Source organism: Pelodiscus sinensis, chromosome 32, assembly GCF_052426305.1.
Source record: "Pelodiscus sinensis isolate ZL-2025 chromosome 32, ASM5242630v1, whole genome shotgun sequence".
Lineage (NCBI taxonomy): Eukaryota > Metazoa > Chordata > Testudines > Trionychidae > Pelodiscus > Pelodiscus sinensis.
This window is the reverse complement of record NC_143083.1, coordinates 3,446,014-3,465,067: the sequence shown is the minus strand read 5'-3', so window position 1 is coordinate 3,465,067 and position 19,054 is coordinate 3,446,014. Positions and strand designations below refer to the sequence as shown.

Genomic DNA, 19,054 nt, shown 5'->3' with positions numbered 1-19,054 from the left:
CTCACTTCCTTCTACGCCCTCCTTGGCCTCCCCCCCGGACGGCCCATACAAGAACCATTCAGGTTTCCTACAGACAGTGAGCTGGCCCAGAGGCTGGTCCCCGGGCTGGCAGGCCTAGTGAGCATGCTGCAAGGGACTGGCCTGGCCCACGCTAGACTAAGGGCAGATGGGGGAACGCTGGACTCTCCCCCTGCGTGTGGGTTATCTAGAAAGAGGGGGGAACCTGCCCTGCGAGCCTACGGCAGAAGCGGCAGGGCCGGAGCGCTGGGGACACACTCGCTCCACGTGGTGAGCAGACAAGCAGAGAGGCAGCCGGAGATGGGGAGGGGCGTTGCTGGGGCTCAGCGGCCTGGGCTGGCGTGGGATGGGCGCAGCAGAGGCCGAGCTGGCTAGAGGAGCGCTGGGGGCCCTAAGGCGCATGGCTCGGATGAGGAAGCGGTGCGGGGGGGCAGGGGACTGGGCAGAACCCCGCCCCACCGCGTGTTGAGACGCGCTGAGCTGGGGCGGGCTAGCAGTAGCCGCCAGACCCCCTCCGCATCAGGGGCCTTTGCGCGCCTCCCTCCGGCATGTGTGGGCAACTGGGCCAAGAGGCGGAGAGTGGGGGGAGCCCCATGCCCCGCCCCCTTGCTGCCCACGCCCTGGGGCGGGCGGGGCGTGCGCTCCCGGCGGGGCGGGGAAGGGTGTCCCCATCTCTCCGTGCGCCTGGGCGCGGCGCAGCCACTCGGTGCGCTCGGAGGCGGAGCAGGGGCCACCCGAGCCTGAGCTGCCGCCGCCGCCGCCTGCTCCTCCGTCTGGAGACACAAAGGCTGCGGATCTCGCCCTGGAGCCGGGCGGAGCCGCGCCGGGCCCCCCCATTGCCTGCCGCCGGCCCCCCCCTTGGAGCCATGTCCTGCCTGGATTACCTCGCTGCCGAGTGCCTGGTGTCCATCTCCAGCGGGGCTGTGATCCACCCCGCCGCCAGCCTCCCCAGCGCGGACCCCGCTAGCCGCGAGGACCGGGAGGTGCGGGACACCCTGCGGGGCGCTGCCCAGGCGGCGGCCGGCTGCAGGGCGCGCCCTGGCTCGGCGCACTCGGAGAGCAGCAACTCGTCCTCGTCGGCCGGGGGCGGGGACCTGGAGAGCGCCTACCCCACCCTGTCCGACGGGGGCGGCGGAGCCCAGCGCGCCCCGCCGCCCGGCCACGGCCCCGGCCTCCCCTCCCCGGGCAAGCGGCACCGCTGTCACTTCCCAGGCTGCTGCAAAGTTTATGGCAAATCGTCCCACCTGAAGGCGCATCTGAGGACGCACACGGGTAAGGCCCCTGCTCCCGGCGGGGGGAACCCCGCCTGCCCCCCCTTGCGCGGGGACCCCGCCCACCTGCCCCCCCATCCCGCCTCCAGCGCTTTGCCTCCCTCCCCGCTTCTGCGCGCGTGTTCTCCCCCCGCCCCCACCCGCGGGGGCCCCCGCCTTGATCCTCCTCCCTGCCCTGCCTGGCCCCCTTTCCTGCCGGGCCCGCCACCGGCACCACTCCTTGCACGACTCCCCAGCCCCCCCCAGATCTCAGTCCCATCTAGGTAGGACCCCCCCCCCACACACGCACACACGCACGCGCGTCGCTTTTTCAGAGGGTGGCTCGATCCTTCGCCCTGGGGGCTGGGACCCGCTTCAGACTCTCCCGCCTCCCTTTGGCAGGGGTGCGGGGGGGGTGGGAACCAGGGTGATGTCACTTCTCTTTGCGGGGGGGGGAGCGTGGGAAGCGAGAAGTCGTGTGCCCATCCCCGCCCCCTCTGGGAGGGGGGCACACAACGCCTCTTCATTGGCCATGGGCCCCAGGACTTCAACTGCAGCCCCAAAGGGTCACGGCCCAGTCTGCTCCCCCCTCCCCCCAGCCTCTGGGAAGGGCGGGGTTTGGGCTGGCGGGGGCGTGGCCAGGGGATGTGACACGCTTCCTCCTCTGCCTGCCGTGCGTGGGGGGATCGGGACTCAAGTCTGCGCGTCAGGTCCTGGTGCCTGCTGCCCCGCCCCCCCCTTCTTTCCCTTGCCCCTGGCTGTCAGGAGCAGCTCCCTCCCTCCCCCGCCTGGTAACGGGGGGGGAGTGGCCTGTGCGGCTTATGGGGGGGCCTGGCTCTGGGGGGGTCACCCAGGAATCTCTAACAGCCCTGGCACCAGGGGTGCACGAGGCTGGTGGGCGGGTCTGGTGAGAGGCAGGAGGCAGAAAGGGGGGAATCCCAGCCCAGGGTGGACGCTGCCGGGTTTCCTGCTTCTCTGCCCTGCCCCTGCTGCAGAGTGGAGGCCGCTCCCTGGGGACAGACCCCGTGCGTGCCAGGCACGAGGGTGGAGCATTGGCACTGAGCGGAGCCGGAGAGGAAGGGAGGGTGATTAATTCCCCTCCCACGCACACGCACACACCCCCAATCCGGCAAGGTGGCAGCACGGGGGAGGCATAGATAAGAGATCTGATTAGGGGGCCTTGATTCTATCCACAGGGCGGACAGGGCCGGGGCTGAGGGTTTGGGGCGCTGTTCTCAAGGATCGGTTCTGTGAGCCGGACCATGGATTGTTGGGGAGACAGACCAGGTTTATGCTTGGCAGGCTCTGCCCTTATAGCCATGCCTGTGCACCCGTAGCGGGCTCTGCCCGTATAGCCATGCCTGTGTGCCCCTATAGTATATATACTGTAGCACACCTGTAGCAGGCTCTGCCCTTATAGCCATGCCTGTGCACCCGTAGCGGGCTCTGCCCGTATAGCCATGCCTGTGTGCCCCTATAGTATATATACTGTAGCACACCTGTAGCAGGCTCTGTCAGTATAGCCATACCTGTGCACCCGTAGCGGGCTCTGCCCGTATAGCCATGCCTGTGTGCCCCTATAGTATATATACTGTAGCACACCTGTAGCAGGCTCTGTCAGTATAGCCATACCTGTGCACCCGTAGCGGGCTCTGCCCGTATAGCCATGCCTGTGTGCCCCTATAGTATATATACTGTAGCACACCTGTAGCGGGCTCTGTCAGTATAGCCATACCTGTGCACCCATAGCGGGCTCTGCCCGTATAGCCATGCCTGTGCACCCGTAGCGGGCTCTGCCCGTATAGCCATACCTGTGTGCACCTATAGTATATATACTGTAGCACACCTGTAGCGGGCTCTGTCAGTATAGCCATACCTGTGCACCCGTAGCGGGCTCTGCCCGTATAGCCATGCCTGTGTGCCCGTAGCAGGCTCTGCCGGTATAGCCATGCCTGTGTGCCCGTATAGTATATACACTGTAGCACACCTGTAGCAGGCGCTGTCAGTATAGCCATACCTGTGCACCTGTAGCAGGCTCTGCCAGTATAGCCATACCCATGTGCTGTATAGTATATATACTGTAGTGCACCCATAGTGGGATGTGCCAGTATAGCCATACCCATGTGCTGTATAGTATATATACTGTAGTGCACTATAGACCACCCCAGCAAATGTTCACATTGGCAATGCTGTGAGCTCCTGCAAGTGAAATGAGCTGTCCCGGTAAAACTTTTGCTGCTATAACTGTGCCTGAACTAGGGGCTGCCAACGAGCTGTCTGGGGAGCTCTCTCCTGCACTGCGCGGGCAGGGCTGTCGGACTGGCCCCGGTTGCGGTGTTAAGCCCGTACTTTAACCACGCTGACAGGCAGGGAGGGGAAAGGTTAAGGGTTAGGATGATCCATACTGGCCCATTGTGGGGGCCTGGGGTCTGGCAGCCCGGGGTTAAGAAGCAGTTGGATCCAGGATTTCTCTTCGGCCTTGATAGGCATCACTGGCAGAGTTCAGCTCTGTTCTGTCACCAGCCCACAGAGGATGCAGGCGGAGCCTGGCTCTCCCCAGTGCGTCCGTGGGGTTACACTGGGCTGTGTCTGTCCAACCCCAGGAGGAGCAGAGAGGCTCATGGAGTTGGCAGTTTCTTCCTACAGTTGCTCCTGTGTTTGATGCCCAGCCATAAAGTGTCCCGGTGAGGCTGTGCTGAAGGCCATGGCTGCCTCCTTTCCTCCAAGTCATCTTAGGCGTCGTGTGATAGCCCCAGTAGGGAGCCACTGCCTGGACATATCCACTGGCTGACATGACCCATGAGCCCTGCCTCGGTCAATGCTGTGTGGCAATGTTCCCTCTCATCTTTTCCATCCACCTGTAAATTTTTGTCCATCCATGTGTGGAATAATTTCTATGTGCACCAAGGTATGTGCCAATGTGCACCACCAGCAGAAACCATACCTAGCTGTGCGCACTTTGCTAGTCAGCCGGGGGGCATTGGAATCTCTCCTGAGCGGCTGCACAAGCGCCCGGCTTACAGGGAACCCTGGTGTGTGCAGAGTCAAGGAGCTGGGGACGGGGGATGGGTTGGCTTTGCTGAGGGCGCGTGGTTGTCGTTTGATTTCAGTGCGGAAGTGCCCTGCTGGCTCCCTGTTATGAAGGCGGAGGGGGCGCACGCTGGACCTCCGGAGTGGCCCTCGTGTAGAAGTGCTTATGCCCCGATGCCCTGCAAGGGTTCAACATACCCTGGCTGCAGATAAGGCCACTGCAGCAGTGAGTTCTGAGGGTTGGACACTAGCTGACTAATGGTAGGACGGAGGTTAAAGGGGGCCCTCCTGGGGGGTAACAGGCCTGCCCAATGGGATAATAAAGACTCTCAGGGTATGTCTACACTACCCCGCTAGTTCGAACTAGCAGGGGTAATGTAGTCATCCGCATTTGCATAAAGCCGGCTGGCGCCATTTTTAAATGCCGGCTTGTTCGAACCCCGTGCCGCGCGGCTACACGGAGTAGCTAGTTCGGATTAGGCTTCTAATCCAAACTAGCTGTACTCCTCGTGGAATGAGGCTCGTGGAATGAGGAGTACAGCTAGTTCGGATTAGGAGCCTAATCCGAACTAGCTACTCCGTGCCGCGTGTAGCCGCACAGCACGGGGTTCGAACTGCCGGCATTTAAAAATGGCGCCGGCCGGCTTTATGCAAATGAAGCCCGGGAAATTCAAATCCCGGGCTTCATTTGCAAGTGCGGATGACTACATTACCTCTGCTAGTTCGGACTAGCGGGGTAGTGTAGACGTACCCTCACAGATTAGAGCCTGTTAGAGAGCTCGAGACGTAGCATGAAATCCCCCTGTCCAATGCCCATGGTGAACAGGAAACCCCCTTGCAAAGCCTGGAGTGGAGAGGTGAAGCCAGTGGTATTTGCAGCGTATGAGGCCTGGACCAGGTGGCTTTTGTGCTGGTGTAACTATGGTACGTCTGCGCCGTGGGGGCTGGAGCTGCGGCACCGCAGCCACGCTAGCAGCACCTGGGAGCGTAGACGCAGCCTACAGAAGGGTCCTTCTGTCAGTGCAGGGACGCCCCCGCCCCGAGGGACAGGTCCAAGGCTGTGGGTTTTGCACACCTCGAGAGATGGCGCTCTGTCGAGCTAGATTTGGGTGTCCAACAGGCCCCCCATAGCTCCAGCCACGCTAAGGGGCGTTGTACCGCCTCACCTGCCTGGGGGTGGGAGTTTTGGCTCCTCTGGGTGCTCTGGAAACCAGTCTGGGCTGGCTCCCCTTTGGGTCGTGTGTTTCCAGTTCCGGACCTGATCCAAAATGGCCCTGCCTTGGCTGAGCACGTCCCAGATAGCCCCACGCTTTCCCTGTTGTGGTTCGGCAGGGGGCCGCTCGGAGAGGCTCCGTTGGCAGCCAGGGTATGTCTCGCTTATCCCGAGCTGGCATCTGGGAGCCTTTGCTCGCCGGCAGATTGGCTCTGGCGTGCCAGTGGAGAGGTGGCTGGATCCGGGCCCATTGCATTGTGTGCTGGGCGCTGAGCTGCGGGGCCTGCTGTCGCGTAATTGGGGGATGAAAGGCCCCATTGTGGTGCGATGGCTGGACTCGGGGCGGTTGGAGCTTGAGGAGGCGGCGTGGTTTGAAATAGAGGCGCTAGGAACTGGGGCGCTAAGGACGGCAATGAAGCCTGCCTCCCCCTGGGCCCTGCCTCCCCCTGGGCCCAGCCTCCTCCCTGGGCCTTGCCTCCTCCTTGGGCCCTGCCTCCCCCTCTGCCCTGGGCCCTGCCTCCCCCTTGCCCGCTCCAAAGGAGCAGCTTGTAACTTGAGCCTGTGGGGAGAGAGGTGGGGGAAAGCCAGGTCCCCTGGGGGCTGGAGCCAGGCTGCTGGCGAGCGGGGAGCCCTGTGATTCCCTCAGCGTTTCTGACGCCTGTCCCCAAGGACGGGCTGCTGGGGGAGTTAGTTGGGCCTTTGCAGAGGGCTCGACCCAGAGAGCGAGCTGGGAGGGATGGGGCAGCCCGGGCCCATGCTGGCGGGAGGATGCTCCGGAGTGGAAGGCTGAGGCCTGGTCTGACTGCGCGGGTTCACGTCAGAGCTGGCTTTTTGCTGAGGCCTCTCCTCCGGCAGCGCCCTGGTGCCACTGGCCTCCTTTGCTTACCCAAAAACTCTACTCGACCCCGTCCTGCACAGAGGTGGCGACAGGCTGACAGGAGCCTACAGGGCAGCCGTCCCCAGCGTGGAAGGGGACAGGAGCATCTAGCTTCGGAGTCCTTGCATGTGGTGCCTGGCCACGGCAGTGACTCCACGTCTCTGGAGTCCCAGCCCAGTGCTCTGTCCACTAGGCCACGCTGCCCTGTTTCGCACACCTCATTTGTCGTGCAAGATTCCCACAGTTCCCCCCCCCTACTGAAGCACACAGTGACTCACGGAAGATCGTGCTGTGATTCAGGGGCAGGAGCCGGGGATCGAATGGAGCAGTGTGCGCTCCCCGCCCCCAGCCGTGCCGGCTGCAGACACAGATGCGCAGGTGCGGCCGGGGATTTTCAAAGCACCGGAGGGAGTTTCACTCTCGCTCCCCTCGCCGTTCGATGCGACGTGGGTGCCTGACTTGGTAGCTCCCCGCGCACCCCAGCCACACTCCGGGGGTGCGTGTGCTTGTCTGGAGGGGCAGGATTGGTACCGAGCCCAGAGGGTCCGGGCGTCGGATCGCAGCATCCGAGGGGGGTGGAATCAGGAGGCTAAACTGCTTGACGACGTCCCCTTTAAATCCTTGGGGATGGGAAATGTTAGCGCAGCAGATTACGTCTGCGCTGGACTGACCTGCGGGGGCTGGAGCTGCCCTGGGATGGGCCCTGGCGGAATCTCCCAGCCCTCTCCTCCGCCTTTTGGCCGTCCTGCAGGGGCAGTCCCGGCCTCCCCGATGCCCTGGGTCTGGCGCCGGGCTTGAGTCGCGGAAGGGAAGCACAGGGCATGGGGGAGAGGGAGCCGCGGGAGGGCTGGCTGTGCCGCAGAGCCAGAGGATCCCGCGCCGGCGGAGCCGCTGTCCTCAGCTCACCCCGCTGCTGCGACTGGTCTCGCTCGGCGCTGGCAGCACAGATGGTGCGTGAGATCCTCCCGCTGCCGCCGTCTGCACGTGGCTGCCGGAGCCCATGTGCCTGGCTTCTGCGGGAGAGGGAGCTGCTTGCACGCTGCCTTAACCCACCGAGGTCTCAAGGCAGCTGCTGGCACTGCCCCCACCCTGGCCTGCAGATCCCCGGCCAGGAGCCAGGGGTGTCTCTGGGACCCCAAGGCCGGGGGCAGGCCCCCAGGTCGGTGCCGTTCCTGTGCCAGGTTCCGAGCTGTAACGTCTGGCCCTGCGGCTTCGGGGCCTCGCGTGAGGCTTTTTGTTCCTGGCCCGAGTGTGTGTTTTTGCTCCCAGACAAAAGGGCTTCCCGGCGCCTGCACCCAACCCACGTGGAGCTGGGCTGGCAGGATGAGTCACGGGGCAGTCCCCATGCGGTCAGCCTCAGCCTCTCCCCAGCCCGAGAGCTGGGGGGAAGGGGCTGCATGGATTAGCCGGGTGGGCTTGGTCTCACGCCCTCCCAAGTTCAGAGGTTAGGGCCCCCTCTCCACCCTGCACCTGGGCCCCTTCATTGAAATGACTTCAGGGCCTGACACCCAAGTGTGGCTTGGCTCCCGGCGGCAGAGGCAGGCCGGGAGGGCACTCGGGGCAGCCAGCCAGGGCCCCAGGGGCCTGTCCCCCGTTGGCAGCTCCGCTGAAGCCCGGAGCAGGTGACGGGGCTAGGGTACCTCCGGGCGAGGAGGGGGAAGAGGTGCAGTCCGGTGGCTGTTCTGTGCCTTGCAGAGGAGGGGCTGGGGGGGGGGGGTGTTCTGTCCTGGTGGGATGCTCTGGGAGCGGCCGGGGTCCATCTGTGGGTGAAGTGAACATGGATCTGCCCCGACGGAGCTCCTTGCATGGGATGTTGGTTGTAAAAACTGCCCAAGCCCAGCACCGTTGGAAGCAGCCCTGCAAGGAGACCAGCCCTCCTGGCTTTATCGGCCTCCCCTGGCCTCTACCCCCGGAGCCTCCCTGGCAAAGCCAGCGGTTGCGGATTTCCCCCACCGCTTGCCTGGCCGTGCGGCTCGCGGTTTGCCCCGCCGTGCAGGCAGCATGACAGCGCGGGGGGGAGGGGTTCCGCCTGACCTGGGGAGCTTTTGATGCTTATGTGGAGCGACGGGCCGGCTCCTGCACCGCGCGGCTCTCTGGCCTCCTGCGTGTCACAAGCTGTTCTCGCGGGGGGCTGGGCTGCAAATCCTGACGCTCCCATCCCCCGCTCTTGCCTCCTCGTTGCCCTGAGCATCTGGCCCGTTACGGTTCGAGGCAGGGCGGCCGAGGGGGCTGCCAGGAGGCAGGGTGGGCATGGACCGGCAGCGGGCACATCTCTTTGTTCTGGGCGGGGCGGCTTCGTTGCACCTACCGCCGGCAGCGGGGCAGGAGCCGTCCCAAAGAACGTGAACGGATGCTGGCTCGTCTCTTGGAACTGGCCTGCACCAAAAATGCACATCGGCATAGCTGGGCCTCTGAGTGCAACAGATCCCCTGCCCCCTCCCCCCCGAGCAGCAGCAGATACAGGGCAGGGCGAGCAGGGCGGCTGCCCCGGGCCCCGCGCTTCAATAGGTCCCACGTCCTGGGCCCCACAAAACTCTCATCTTCCCCTGCCCCCGGGAGACGTAGCTGTGCCAGCCTAGCCCCCGGCGTAGGTAGTGCTGGGGAGCTGGAAGGGATTCCTGTGCTGACCTGGACTTCGGGGGAAGAGGGTGACCGGAGATCCACTCCCGGCTGCAGAGTGAGGTCTCCGCTCTGTTGCGGGATAAGCACAGGAGAGTTGCACTGCTGGGGTTTTCACAGCACGTCCCAAACACTAGGGAGCAAAGCTTTTCCAAGTAGCGGTATGCCTGTTTTGGCCTCCATGGGGAAACTGAGGTACAGGAGCCGTGACTTGCCCTGGGTCACACCGTGAGTTGGCGGTGCAGCCAGGAACAGAGCCTGGGAATTCGGCCACCGCCTCACCCATCTAGCTGCTGCCTGGGTCCTTTGTGCAGAACCTAATCTGAGGACGAGTGTTTGGGTGGAGAAGCGCGACGTGAGAGTGGTCAGTGGCTCGGACCGGGATGCGAACCTGGCAAAGCCAGCAAGGCTTTCAAGGCATTCATTATTCATTCTCTGCGGTGGCGTGACTGATAACGGAACTGCAGGCAGCAATAACAAGCCACAGAATGCATGGGGATGGGTAAGGCTACCGTATTTCCCAAAATGAAAACAAGAGGCGGTGTGGGGCCGGCCCCTATGCCCCCCTGTCTATGGGACCAGCCCGAGGCGCCTGGTGTTACCGCTCGCTCCCTACCCCCGGGGAGTGCTTCACTGTTTGGGGCAAAACTGGGCGTTTGCCAGCTGCTGATCTGTGGGTCAGAGCAAAGAGGAGAAAAGTTTTGCCAAAAAAGCCAGAGACACCTGGGATGGGGCTGAGAAAGGGGGAACCATCCCAGCCAACCCAGAAGGCCTGGTCACCCTGATTGGTGCTGCCAGCTGCCACTGCGCCACTAATAAACGTCTGCTAAATTCAGGTCAGTGATGGCAAACGTGCAGCTGCTACGACATGTGCTTAGCGTCCCAATGTGAGTAGCTCCGCTGGAGTCCAAGGGAGCCCAGCTAAGTCTGCCAGGGATGTTTTGCAGCATCAGGGGCTGCGAAGACGCAAAGACTTGGATTTGATTTTACCTTGGAAGGGTCCCCTGAACATCCCACGCTCCCCGGCCAAGTTTGGGCTGTGACTCATGTCGTGGCTGGGGAAAAAAACCTCTTGAAATCAGAGCTGCTTCCGACTCCTTTACTCGCTTAGCTCCTTCGCCTTGGGCTTACGCACCAGGAGACGCTATTTGTGCCCAGCAACGGGGGCTGTGTTTTCCCGTCAGAACATGCCTGCGTAAGAGCCTGCCAGCTGGTGATTGTGCAGACAGGGGAAAACCTCTCGTGCGCGGGATTCACAGAGCAGGAAGGCATGGCTGATGGGGTTTCGATGTTTCGTAGACGTCCGTGCGGCGTGGTCCTGTTGCTTACCCGGGGTGAAGTTCTGTGTGGGAGAGACTAGTTGCCCAAAGTCCGTGCTGACTTTAAAACCTTGACATTGTGCTACCCATCATTCGAATGTTGACAGATGGGTGAAGTATCTTTCTGGCCTGTGGAACTCGTTGCTACAAGGGGTCAAGAATTTTGCAGGATTATAAAGAGACCATCCAGAGTTCAGCAGTGATAGAAGAGTTTTGGCAGGGAGCTGAACCCAACTTAGGGCATGAATTGGCCTCTAACCATTGGGATCTGGAGGCAGCTTTGCGGGGGGTTACTCCATCACTACTGAGTTTCTTGTTCCTCCCATTGAAACAGCTGGCGCTAGCCACTGTATGGGTATGTCTAAACTGTAGATTTGTTTGTTCCGCAAAGGGAAATGAAGCCGTGATTTAAATAATTGCAGCTTCATTTAAATTTAAATGGCTGCCGCGCTGAGCCGACAAACAGCTGATCAGCGCGCTAGTCTGGACGCTCCCCTGCCAACATGAAAGCCCTTTATCGACCTCCCCCGTAAACCTCATTCTACGAGGCATAACAGGGAGGTCAATAAAGGGCTTTCAGGTCGGCGTGGGAGCATCCAGACTAGTGTGCTGAGCCGACAAACAGCTGATCAGCTGTTTGTCGGCTCAGCGTGGCAGCCATTTAAATTTAAATGAAGCTGCGATTATTTAAATCGCAGCTTCATATCCCTTTGCCGATCAGCCTAATCTACATGGCTCCATCGATGGAGCCATGTCGTTGAGACACACCCTGTGAGACATGAAACTGGCCTAGATGGGCCCCTGCCTGATCCAGTCTGGCAGTTCCATGCAGTCTGCCTGGGTCGCACGTTATGTGTGTGTGGAAACATTTAAGAAAATGTAACTTAGCCGTCTGTAGATGCAGGGGCTTCGGTAACAGTCGAGCCCTGCAGGCCTTGGAGGGTGGGGTAAGCAATCTCTTTCTGTGCACAAGTGTCCAAAACAAAGCCCACTCGCTTATTTTGCCAAGGCTGCGGACTGGGGTTTTTCTCCCACTGGGGGAACAGGCAGGGGGCCCTTTGGAATGGGGTCACTGCTGAGAGCTGGCATGACGGGGTCAGCCTGGAAGCAGCCCGGGATGGGATATTCCCCTGGGGGCGAGGGGCTGGGGGGGTTAAACTGGAGGAAAGGACACAGATGCACGTGGCGGGTTGTGTTGGAATTTCGCTTACTACTGAGCTGCTAATGAGTCTGTCACGCTCATGATTGACAGAACCTTCCTGAACCCAGACCAGAGCCAGGAGAGACCATACCCTGGGGGTTTCTTAGGGTACGTCTAAACTACACCCCTCTGTCGGCAGAGGGATGTAAATTAGACATATCGAAAGTGCAAATAAAGCCGGGATTTAAATATCCAGCGCTTCATTTGCATAATGGCGGCTGCCGCTTTTTTCCGAAACGGGGCTTTTCGGGGGAAAAAATGGCAGTTTAGATGGGGCATTTTCGACAGAAATGCCCTGTTTCGAAAGATCCTGTACTCCTCATTTTTTGTAAAGGTACAGGATCTTTCGAAACGGGGCATTTCTGTCGAAAATGCCCCATCAAAACTGCCGTTTTTTCCCCGAAAAGCCCCGTTTCGGAAAAAAGCGGCGGCCGCCATTATGCAAATGAAGCGCTGGATATTTAAATCCCGGCTTTATTTGCACTTTCGATACGTCTAATTTACATCCCTCTGCCGACAGAGGGACCCTTTGTACCCTTGGTGTCTTACGTCCATTGACCTGCCCCAGGGACTGGCCCAGCCCTTGTGTCTCTGGTAGTGATGCTTCTGGCGCCTTTGATCTCAGTGGGGTGTCTGCAAAAGCTCAGGGGTCCAGACACAGGGCATGGTCTGACCAGCAGGGGGCGCCCTAGCTCGGGAGGCAGCAGGAGGCTGAATTGGGGTCTCGGCAGCCTCGAGCCTCTAATTAGTTTTGGGGGAGTCAGCAGCATCTTAATCTGAGGTTTAATTTTGCCTTCAGCCTCTCTGGGTCTGTTTTTAAATTCTCGCTCAGGGCCGTTTGCTTTGTGTGAGGATTAGGCAGATGGGGGCGGATTAGAACCAGAAAACAATCCCCAGGGCTGGGTGGACTCGGCGCCCGCAGCCCAGGCTCTCTCCTGTGCAGTTCTAGCTCCTGTGGCTGGCGTCTTCCAGCTGGCCTCTCCGCTTGCCGGGGGGGGGGGGGGGGGGCGGTGCCCCATTTCTGCTGGCAGGGCCGCTGGGGATCGTACCCTTCCCAGCACAGCGCCCCCTAGTGTCTCTTTTGCACAAGCCCCGCACCAGCGCCAGCTGGGGAGGTGGTTTGAGCGGCTGTGGTCCACGAGACCCGAACTGCCCCTTCCTGGAGAGAAAGGAGACTCCTCCGCCCCCCCGGCCTGACGGCACCTGGTCTGCCAGAGCACGCCTGTTCTTCCAGCCGTGCCGCTGCCCCTCAGTCCCGACCCACAGCTCAGTGGCCCCCCGTCCTGCTGCCTGGCAACCAGGGACACACAGGCACACGCTCACGGCCCCCTGGTCGGCCAGACGGGAGACCCTCCTCCCAGGCCCCCAGGACCGTCACGTGGCAGGACCGTCCAAAAAGCCTGGGAAACGTGGTATCCCCCACGGTCCTTAGCTGGGATGTGTGGGGTTGGCCCCACCAGGGGCTGGAGCTGGCTGCCTTTTGGAGCTGAAATGAATCCTTAACTTTCCCTTCCTCTTTGCATCTTTCTCCCAGGGTGCATCTGTGCCCAGCTCTGCCTTGCTCTGAGCCTCCCCCATCAGTCCAGGGTTGTGGCGCTCCCGTGGGGCTACAGGAAATCCCGTCACTGGCTGCCCAGTCGGCTGCCCCTGACTGGTGCAAATCCCTGAGATCTGGGAACCCCCTCACAGTGCACGTGGGTGGTTTGTCTGGTGTGTGTGTGTGTGTGTGTCACTGCCCTCCAGCTGGGTGGAGTTGGAATTGCTCAGCTGTGTGTCAGAGACCCTGTAGGGTGAACAGCTAGCGGAGAGTCTCCTTGAGCTGATGTGTTACAGCCTGTGCTGTTGGCGCAGGAGAGCCAAAAGGGTCAGGGTGGGGGGGTGTATGGGAACTGTCAGGGGGAGTCCAAAGGCGTTAGGAGTGGGGGGGCTAAAGAGATCTCCCATTGGCTCCTTGCTGTGTCTCATCCTCTTCTCTCCCCCCAGGTGAGAGACCGTTCCCCTGCACCTGGCCGGACTGCTCCAAGAAGTTTGCGCGCTCGGACGAGCTGGCCCGGCACTACCGCACCCACACCGGGGAGAAGAAGTTCGCCTGCCCGCTCTGTGAGAAGCGCTTCATGCGCAGCGACCACCTCACCAAGCACGCCCGTCGCCACCCCACCTTCCACCCCTCCATGGTCAAGCGGCAGGGCTGCCCCAGCGTCTCCCCCAGCGACTCAGCGCCCGGCAGCCAGGCGGGGAGTCCCGTCGCCAGCCCTGCCCCCAGCCCGGCCAAGTTCCTGTAGGGGCTGGCGCTGCTCCGGAGCCGCCTGGCCCAGGCCAGCCTGGGAAACCACCCAGAGGGTCCAATGCCAAGGCTGTCCTTGGATCTGTGGGGTGAGGGGACCCTCGGCTCCTCCCTGATGGGGTCCTGCCCACCAGGCCTGTCTGCTCCCCGTTCTGGGCATCTTCGACCAGCAGCCCCCTCCTGCCTGGCGTCATGGTGACATCCAGTGTCGAGCCTGCGCTGCCGGGGGAGCCTGTGGCTACGTCCTCGCCCTGGCTGCTGCCGGACCCTGCCCTGGGCAGACGCGGCGCTTCTCCAGGAACCCCTGTGCACCGGGGGGCCAGACTCTGCTGGCTTGACTCATGTGGGGCTGTTACCCCCTAGCATCGACGTCTTGGTCTCCTCTCCGGTTTGCCCTGCAGGGCTGGGACCTATGACTCTCCCCCAGCAGGGGGCGCCCTCAGGGAGTTCCAGCTTGCACCTTGGGGACCCCTTGACGAAGGCAGCTTGAACCAGGCCGGTTCTGCCTCCCGTCCCCATTGGCCAGGACTGCTCGGCTCCCGGGACCGAAGGCTGCTCAGGGAGGAGACGGCGGGAGCCCCTGCCTCTCCCACTTCCCCTCCCCTTCTGGAACCAAGGCCCTGCCCCCTGGAATTCCCCCCTCTGCCTCCGGGGGGAGCCCCGCACCCGTGTGTGTCTGCCCCAGAGGGGAATTCTGAACCACAGCGCCAATATTTATTTATACGGACTGATCCGCCCCTGGCTGCAGCCCTCCGAGGCCGTTGCAAGCCGGGGGCGTCTGGCCAGTGGCTACAGACGGACGGACGGGCACTGGGCTGCCGTGGGATCATGGAGAGGCATGTGCCTTTCAAGGGACTCTCGGTCCGGCCCCTGCTGCGCGGTGGGGCTGGGCTTTTTAGGCAAGAATCTATTTATGGACAGACTCCGTTTTTATGGCTGTGGAATGGGGGGAGAAGATGGGAGTGTCACTGTGAGCAGCTCCCCGTCCTGTGGGAGGGCGACGGGCGCGCCGGCCTGCCCCTTTGGGCGGGGTGCGGGTTGAATCTCTGAGCAGCACGTTGCTGTCGGGACCCCCCCCGCCTGGGGCCGGAAGCCTGGGCCTGCCGTGAGGTTCCTGGTGAGTTGAGGGCTGGGAAGGTTCCTCTTCCACCGGAGACCTGAGCACTTGTCATTTCACGTGTTTGTTTCCAGCAAGTGCTCAGCACTTTAAAGACACGGGGGAGCCCTTTGAGGCAGGCCGGGGCGGGGGCGCCGTTTGAATCTGCTGCCTGGAGGCAAGTAGCCGCACTCAGGTCACTGGGGGGGGGGGGGGGGGGTGTCTACGCTTCACCCTCTGCTTTGGTGTGGCCCCGCCGGAGCCACGGAGGGACGGAGGGAACCTGCCTTCCCAAGAGGCGGTACCTGGGCCAACGGAGGAATTCTTCCCCGGGCCTAGCGCTGACTTCCCTCGGGGGAGAGGATCTTTCACCCCCCTCAGGCCTGGCTGTGCTGGGGCAAGTTCCCAGGGCAGACCCAGCCCTGAGGTAGGCCGGGGCAGCAGGGTGGGGTGAGTCAGCTGTGGCAAAAGCTCTAAAAGCAGCGAGTTGATTGCCTGAGCTCCGGGCCCAGCGCCGTTCGTCCGGCCGCCACAGCTAGGTGCGGGGGGCAGAGAGCTCCCCCACGGTGCGGGGGGGGGCGTGTGCGGGGGGCAGAGAGCTCCCCCACGGTGCAGCGGGGCGGGGGGGGGGGGCTTTCGCAGATGTGGCTGCTGGGCCTGCCGTGCGGCTCAGCCGGGTTGGCCGCTCAGGGCCAATGTGCGGCCGGCCGGGTGGAATATCTGCTTTCCCCAGGAAGCCTGCTTGGCCTCGGGGGAGCGAGTTTGTTGGGGCTCAGGCAGCTAGTGTAACAAACCCGGCGGTGTGACTGGTGCGGCTCTCCCCTCCTGTGTGAGACCAAGGCGGGGACGTGCCGTGGAAACCGGCTTGGGCCGCGGGCGGGATGCCTGCGCTGCCAAGGCCCATGCTGTACCTCATCCAGCCCCACACCTTTCTCAAGCATTAAAATCCAGACTCGCTTTAGCTCAAGAAGCAAACTCCTGCCCCCGGTGGCCCCCCTCCGGTTCCCTCCGGGCACCATGGGGCCAGCCTCCCCTGGAACGTGTCACAGCCGGGTCTGGGAGGGGGCAGGCTCGGCAGGACCAGGGGTTGTGTCCATATTTGACGTCTCAGCTCCCCAGGGCACGTCTCAGGTGATGCTGGAGTGTCTGGAATAACCTGAGGCCTTGGACCATCTCAGAGGAGACGCCGCACCAGGGCCCAGAGCTCCCCGGGGCCAAGATGGGGAAGAGACGCCAGGCCAGCGGCAGGATCCCTGCTCCTCCCGGGGGAGAATCCACCGCAAGGTAACGCAGGAGCCTGCGTGTCTCTTCGCATGCGGGGGTTGTGTCTGGGGACGCTGCCCTTCCCTGCCTGGCCCGCCCGTCTCCTCTGCTTGCGCCGGGGAGAGGCGCCAAGTAGCCAAACCTCGTCCACCAGCGGTGTCGTGCAAAGGTGTCGCTGCGCGACTATTCCCTGGGGGGCTCCCAGAGCCCTTGTGACAGGGAAAAGGCGGGGGGGGGGGGAAATGGGAGCAGTTCATGGCCCAGTGACCTCTGGGGGGAGGGAAAACCAGATGATCTAGAAACAACCAAGTGACGGTGGCGCTGGTGGCTGGTAGGACAGAGTGCCGGGAGTGGGCATGGGAGAGACTCCGGGCTGGGGGGTGAAGCGGTTAGTGGCCTGGAGGCTGGGGACGGGAGTCCAGGTGGCTTGGGGGAGGGGATTCTCTGGGGGGTTAAATCCATGTGTGCAGCACAGAGAAGCAACCTGGTGCCAAAGCGGGATCTTCCCCAGCCTCATGGCGCCTGCAGCCTCCTTATTTCTGGCCGATTTCTCCCTGGGATGGGTCCTTCTCCTGCCCTGCCGGCCAAACAGCTCCTGCTTTGGAGGCAAATACGTTTCAAACGGGTTTGTCCCTCCCCCCCGCTTAAATGCTGGGGTGGAGGGGCTGCCCCGGTGCATGTCTGGTAACAGGGCATCCTGCCGTCTCTCCTGGCGAACCCAGCCCTGCCGGATGCCCCTGGCGACGCTTAGGCCCTTGCAAGCTCCGTTGCAGTCCGCTGCCCCACGTTGCCGTGGGTCTACCCCTCTGCCTCTGCGGGTGGGGCTCAATTCTGCCACCCCGGGCATGGGCTGGTCAGTTTCATCTGGTCTCTTTATCCCTGAAGGTTCCTCAAGGCACCAATATTGGGGGAGGACAAAAAGGGGGAATGGGGCAGACCCTATGTAACGGAGGCAGAGTCTCTCCGCAGCTGTTCCAGGGAGCAAACCTCAGTCAGGACCTGCCCTTGTGGTCTTTACTCAGGCAAAGCTCCCATTAAGATCAGGCCCCAAGATCTTTCCCTTCCCAACTTTCCTTCTCCCCTATTTCTCTGCCTATGCAGTTGGACTTTGGTCTTGGTTACATGGGGCAGGAGGTTTAATCTAGGACTTGCTCGAAGTTAAAGGCACATAGGAGATCCTTCTCTCGGGGGAGGGTCTGTTTCCTTCCCGTACTGCTAAATGGAAGGGGAGGGTGCCAGTTAAACAGGAGGGAGTAAGACTGAGTCCCTCCAGCTAGTGTAACGAAGACCAGTCTCAACCAAGAGCAATCGAAAGATGCAAGTTTATACCTGGGCTTCCCAGATTCCATGCAAAGTGGGTATTTTTCTGGCTTGTGATTTTTAGTGGCAAGATGGTCTCTTTTCTTACAAGAGGGAATAACTTTATTCAGTGTGCGTGTGACATTTCTACAGAGTCTCTATCAGAGCTGGAGTTATATAAATAGATCTCTTTACAGGAAAATAAAATGCTGCTGCTGCTTTTTTGGGAAGAAAATAGCTTGCTTTTTTAGTGCGACTTTTATAGAGCGGTTTGGAACCACGACCTGACGGGGTGACGAGGCGCCGGCTGGTCCGTGAGCATGATGGGGGGCGCGTTTCGTGCTTTCAGGGGGTGGGGCGGGGGCGGGTGGTGGATGGAAAGCCGTTCTTTGTGCTTTGCAGATTTCGGCTGGAGGTAAAGCTGTTGATCGGCTCTTTTGCCTCTTTCCTGTCTTTTAAAAAAAATTGGTGTTGCCTCTTACTGTAAGTGCACCGGGGAGAGGCACTGTAAGCCTCCTGTCCCAACCTCCCAGGGACAGAAAGAGGGGGAGAAAGCTAGAGCTGCTTTGTCTCTGAGGCCCTTGCTCAGTCAGTGTAAAAGAGGTGTCACTTTTCAATGTGACACTGACCCTTTCGGCAATGGCTGTGGCTTAAACTGGGCATAATTGATGACCGGCCTTTGGAGAGGTCAGTGGCTCATAGATGCAGGATTCCACATGGGAAATTCTCTCCTAAGGAACAACTCTAGGACTCTGATTAGAAAGCGAGATCTCTCCCCTTTTAGGCCCCCTACCTGATTCACCCTTCATTTGGAGCTTCCTGTGTTCACCTTATCTGCCAGCCTATTCAGCTCTGTCTGACGCAGCACATGACCGGGAGGAGAGACCTATTCCAAGCTCTGATGCTGGCTTGCTGTGGGCTATCAGGTGTGTGGTGTCCCTCCATGCCTCAGTTTCCCTAGACTGGCAGGACAGGGAGGCTAAACCTCATAGTGGGGCTCGGAAGTTTCTATATGTTTCCTGGCCCCTCTCTTGGGCCTGACCTTTCCAATGCTTCTACTTGCTGCTGATGTGAAGGCCAGACGAGGCATCATTAGAGTCATCTGGTCTGAGAAGCTGCCTAGCGCAGGCCAGAGACAAGTGAAACCTAAAGTGGATCCTTTAGAGACACAGCCTCTCTTGATTTAGAATAGCCAGTGCCGGAGACTCCACCAGGCCCCTTGGGGAATTGCTTGAAGAGTGAAACACTCGCTGTTAAACATTGGCATCTGAATTCCATTTGGAATTCGTCTTGCTTCGGTTTCCAGCTATATTTGGTCTTTCTCTGCTGCAGGGAAGAGCTGCCATTGCGTGCTAGTTCCTCATGGCTACGTCTACACTGGCATGAATTTCCGAAAATGCTTTTAACTGAAAAGTTTTCTGTTAAAAGCATTTTCGGAAAAGCGCGTCTAGATTGGCAGGATGCTTTTCCGCCAAAGCACTTTTTGCGGAAAAGCGTCCGTGGCCAATCTAGACGCGGTTTTCCGCAAAAAAGCCCCGATCGTCATTTTCGCAATCGGGGCTTTTTTGCGGAAAACAGTACTGTG

At 61.0% G+C, this 19,054-nt stretch overlaps 1 protein-coding gene across 1 annotated transcript; it reads left to right on the top strand.

Moving 5' to 3' along the window:
- Positions 1 to 378: 378 nt before the first annotated feature.
- Positions 379 to 15,139, top strand: KLF16 (KLF transcription factor 16). The gene is made up of 2 exons (XM_075903237.2): positions 379 to 1,290; positions 13,511 to 15,139. The coding sequence occupies exons 1-2, from the start codon at positions 567 to 569 to the stop codon at positions 13,807 to 13,809; spliced, it is 1,023 nt and encodes a 340-aa protein (XP_075759352.2). The 5' UTR covers positions 379 to 566; the 3' UTR covers positions 13,810 to 15,139.
- The last annotated feature ends 3,915 nt before the right edge of the window (positions 15,140 to 19,054 follow it).

What these genes read in the sequence shown, in the direction of transcription:
- KLF16 (XM_075903237.2), top strand. Translation starts at nt 567, where the DNA reads ATGTGTGGGCAACTGGGCCAAGAGGCGGAGAGTGGGGGGAGCCCCATG. An exon ending in GCATCTGAGGACGCACACGG is followed by an intron (nt 1,291 to 13,510) that starts GTAAGGCCCCTG and finishes CTCTCCCCCCAG; the next exon opens with GTGAGAGACCGTTCCCCTGC.